This window comes from Vicia villosa, unplaced genomic scaffold (assembly GCF_029867415.1).
Source record: "Vicia villosa cultivar HV-30 ecotype Madison, WI unplaced genomic scaffold, Vvil1.0 ctg.002162F_1_1, whole genome shotgun sequence".
NCBI classification, from domain to species: Eukaryota; Viridiplantae; Streptophyta; class Magnoliopsida; order Fabales; family Fabaceae; genus Vicia; species Vicia villosa.
This window is the reverse complement of record NW_026705857.1, coordinates 125,992-129,710: the sequence shown is the minus strand read 5'-3', so window position 1 is coordinate 129,710 and position 3,719 is coordinate 125,992. Positions and strand designations below refer to the sequence as shown.

Below are 3,719 nucleotides of genomic sequence, written 5' to 3'. Positions count from 1 at the left end.
AAAATTAGGGTTAATACCACTTTATCCCTCTGCCATATAGGCGTGTTTTGCTTTACCCCCCTCTAAAAAAAACTTATTGGACAGACCTTATCAAATAAAGATTCCAAAAAACTTAACCCTGGATCAAAATTCCAAGAGAATCTGCATACGTGGCATGCGCATATGGCATTTTTTATTTTTTATTTATTTTTAATTTCCACGTGGAATTTTGTTTTTTTTTCAATTTTTTTAATTATTTTTTTCCAAATTTTTTTTTTATTTTTTTTTTAATTTTTTCCAAATTTTTTTAATTATTTTTTCCAAATTTTTTTTATTGTTTTTTTGATTAGTTTTAAAATTTATTTTTATTATATATAAATTCGCAGGTATTGTCAAATCCGTAGGTAAATCCGCAGGTATTTTCAAATCCGTAGGTAAATTCGCAGGTATTTTTAAATCCATAGGTAAATTCGCAGGTATTGTCAAATCCGTAGGTAAATCCGCAGGTATTGTCAAATTCGCAGGAATTTTTAAAGGTAAATCCGCAGGTAATTTTAAATCCGTAGGTAAATCCGCAAGTAAATCCGTAGGTAAATCCGCAGGTATCGTCAAATCCGTAGGTAAATCTGCAGGTATTTTTAAATTCGTAGATAAACCCGCAGGTATTGTCAAATTCGCAGGTATTTTTAACGGTAAATACCTAGGTATTTTTAAATCCGTAGATAAATCCGCAGGTATCGTAAATTTTTTTTTTAAAAAAAATTTAAAAAAGAATTAAAAAAAAAATTAAAAAGTTTTAAAAAAATAATTTCCACGTGGCAGTGCTAACTGTGCCACATGGCTTATGTGTTGTACAGTCAGCACTACCAAAAATGCCACGTAGGCAAGATTCTAAGAATTTTGGCCAAAAAAAATTGATCAGGGTCAAATTTGATGGAATCTTTATTTGGCAAGTTTTGTCCAATAAGTTTTTTTTTAGAGGGGGGTAAAGCAAAACACGCCTATATGGCAGGGGAGTAAAGTGGTATTAACCCTTAAAATTATTATGAAAAATATAAAACTTTATTTGAAATATGTTGATATAAAATAACGTGACATTATACTTTGTAAAATATTATATGCATTTAGTTTTTATGTGCAAAATAAGATTATTAAATTTAAAAATATGCTTGAACACTATTATTTCATATTATTTTTAATTTGTCTTAAACTTTATCATTCTTTTTTATGTATATTGTCAAATTTTTAGATATTTTTACGATTTGGTAGAAATTCAATTACGATTTACGACACATAAAATATGAGATGACATTTCTAAAAAATTTGGAGTTGTTTTAATCTTCAGAGTAATGAAAATAATATGTATAATTTAAAATTAAAAAATACGTTAAAATTTGAGTTAACAATGAAATTAAATACTTTTTTGTGTATATAAAATTTTACAATAAATGTAAATAGAATTAACAATGGAATGTAATTCTAGACATAGAAAAAGAGAATGGGGAATGTGAAACAATGAATGATGAATTATAATATGATTAAAAGAGCCAAATTTGCCCAACATCCAAACCGAAAAAACCTCGTTCTTGCCCAAAATCTCCTTCTGCCTAATAACTTTGATGCCACTCCATCCAACCTACCGCCCCTATCTTATCTCAACAAGGCCCGTCAACCAATATCCAAACATATTCAAATGTGCTTTTCACCCCCTTCAACCCAAAACATGTGAAAACTAAGAACAAATTAACCCAAACCAGAAGCCATATTGCTAAGCTCCATAAAACCAGTAGTAACCGTGGCCTTGCTGTTAAGCCCATTATCCCTCTAAACCTGCCTTACAACCCAAGCTCTAAACTTAGCCTATCTTCCAATGGCTAGGTTTCACCCCATGATGGTGTGCAATCAGAAAAGAAGAGGTGAAGGTAGGTGAATTCAGGAGAAGCAGAAGAATTACATAAGGAAGTTCATCCAATGGCCAGGTTTCACCCCATGATGCTGTGGAATAATAATATGAGGTGCATTGTGTTAAATTTTAATAGGAACTTTATTAATCTCCTTGTGAATGATAAAGTGAGGGGGAGTGGATGCTTACTTGCTATTACGGTTTCCCGGAACATAATAAGCGAAGGCAGACGTGGAATATGATTCGGGAGTTACATGGGATGTCGAATCTTCCGTGGTGTATCGTGGGTGATTACAATGACTTGCTGTCTCAGAATGATAAACAAGGCTTGCACCCTCATCCCAATTGGTTTTGTACTAGTTTTCAAAAGGTTGTGGGAGATTGTGATCTTACTGATATCCCCCCTGGAGGGACATCCTTTCACGTGGACGAAGAGTCGTGGCACGTCGCACATGATTGAGGAACGATTGGATAGATCCCTTGCCACTTCGTCGTGGCACGTCGCACATGATTGAGGAACGATCGGATAGATCCCTTGCCACTTCGTCGTGGCTGCAATTATTTTCGTCCGCAAAGTTGTTCAATCTTATTGCATCTCATTCGGATCATAATCCTATTTTACTCAATTGTGATCCGTGTCAAGGGCGTCGAACGAGAATAACCTTTAGGTTTGAAAATTGGTGTGTGAAGGGAGAGGGTGTGAAGGATGTTGTGCAAGACAGTTGGGTCGCTGAACACCATCATATTGTGGTCGTGAAACTCGCAGAGTGTGCTGCTGATCTTGACCGGTGGAACAAACTGTGTATTAAGAAAAATAGGGAGGAGAAAGACCGGCTTCATGGTATCTTGGAATGGTTCCGTGGGGGTAATGACCCGGTGTCTGTCGTGAAATTTATGGAGGCTCATAATGCTTAAAACAATGTTTTTATTCGGGAAAATACATACTGGAGGTTGAGGGCGAAAACGCATTGGTTGCGTGAAGGTGATCTTACTACAAAAAATTTTCATAGGTCTGCAACAGTTCGGCGTAACTTTCAGCGGCTCCAAATGCCTACTGAAGACGCGGGAGAAGAGATTAGAGACCATGAGGGCTTATATGGTGTTGCGAGACGGTATTTTGATTCGTTATTTGAAGCTCGGACAGGGGTGTACGAGCCAGTCTTGAATTTGATTCATCCTGTTATTTTAGCTAGTGACAATGATGTTCTGTCAGCGCCTATTTTGAAAGAAGAGGTTTACCAAGCATTAAGTCAAATGCACCCTGATAAGTCTCCGGGGCCAGATGGGTTTAATCAAAATTTTTATTAGAACTTCTGGGATATTTACGGTGATGATATTTCTAACGAAGCTAAGTTATGATTGGATAGAGGTTTGTTTCTTAATAAGCTTAATGACACTAATATTTGTCTTATTCCTAAGTGTGACAATCCAACTATTATGCAGGATCTACGACCAATCTCCTTGTGTAATGTGGTTTATAAAGTTGTTTCAAAACTTCTTGTTAATCGTCTGAAGTGTTTGGCTAAGTGTATTGGGGAGGAATATTCAGCTTTTGTGGAAGGGAGATTCATTCTAGACAATGCCATGATTGCGTTTGAAGTTATCCATGCGCTTAAGCGAAGGACTTCGGAGAATAATGCTCAGTTGGCTCTGAAGATTGATATTAGTAAAGCTTATAACCGGTTGACTGGGGTTTTTTGAGGGGTATGTTGTGCCGGTTGGGTTTTGCGGAAAACTGGATTCGGTGAATAATGATGTGTGTCACGTCAGTGAGTTATTCTGTTATGGTTAATGCAGATAGTGTTGGACCTATTCAACCAGGAAGAGGATTAAGGCA

The 3,719-nt window shown here is 36.0% G+C and overlaps 1 protein-coding gene across 1 annotated transcript; it reads left to right on the top strand.

The window, feature by feature from the left end:
- The first annotated feature begins 2,389 nt into the window (after window positions 1–2,389).
- Window positions 2,390–2,797, top strand: LOC131638077 (uncharacterized). The gene has a single exon (XM_058908631.1). It carries the CDS (start codon window positions 2,390–2,392, stop codon window positions 2,795–2,797), a length of 408 nt encoding a protein of 135 aa, XP_058764614.1.
- The last annotated feature ends 922 nt before the right edge of the window (window positions 2,798–3,719 follow it).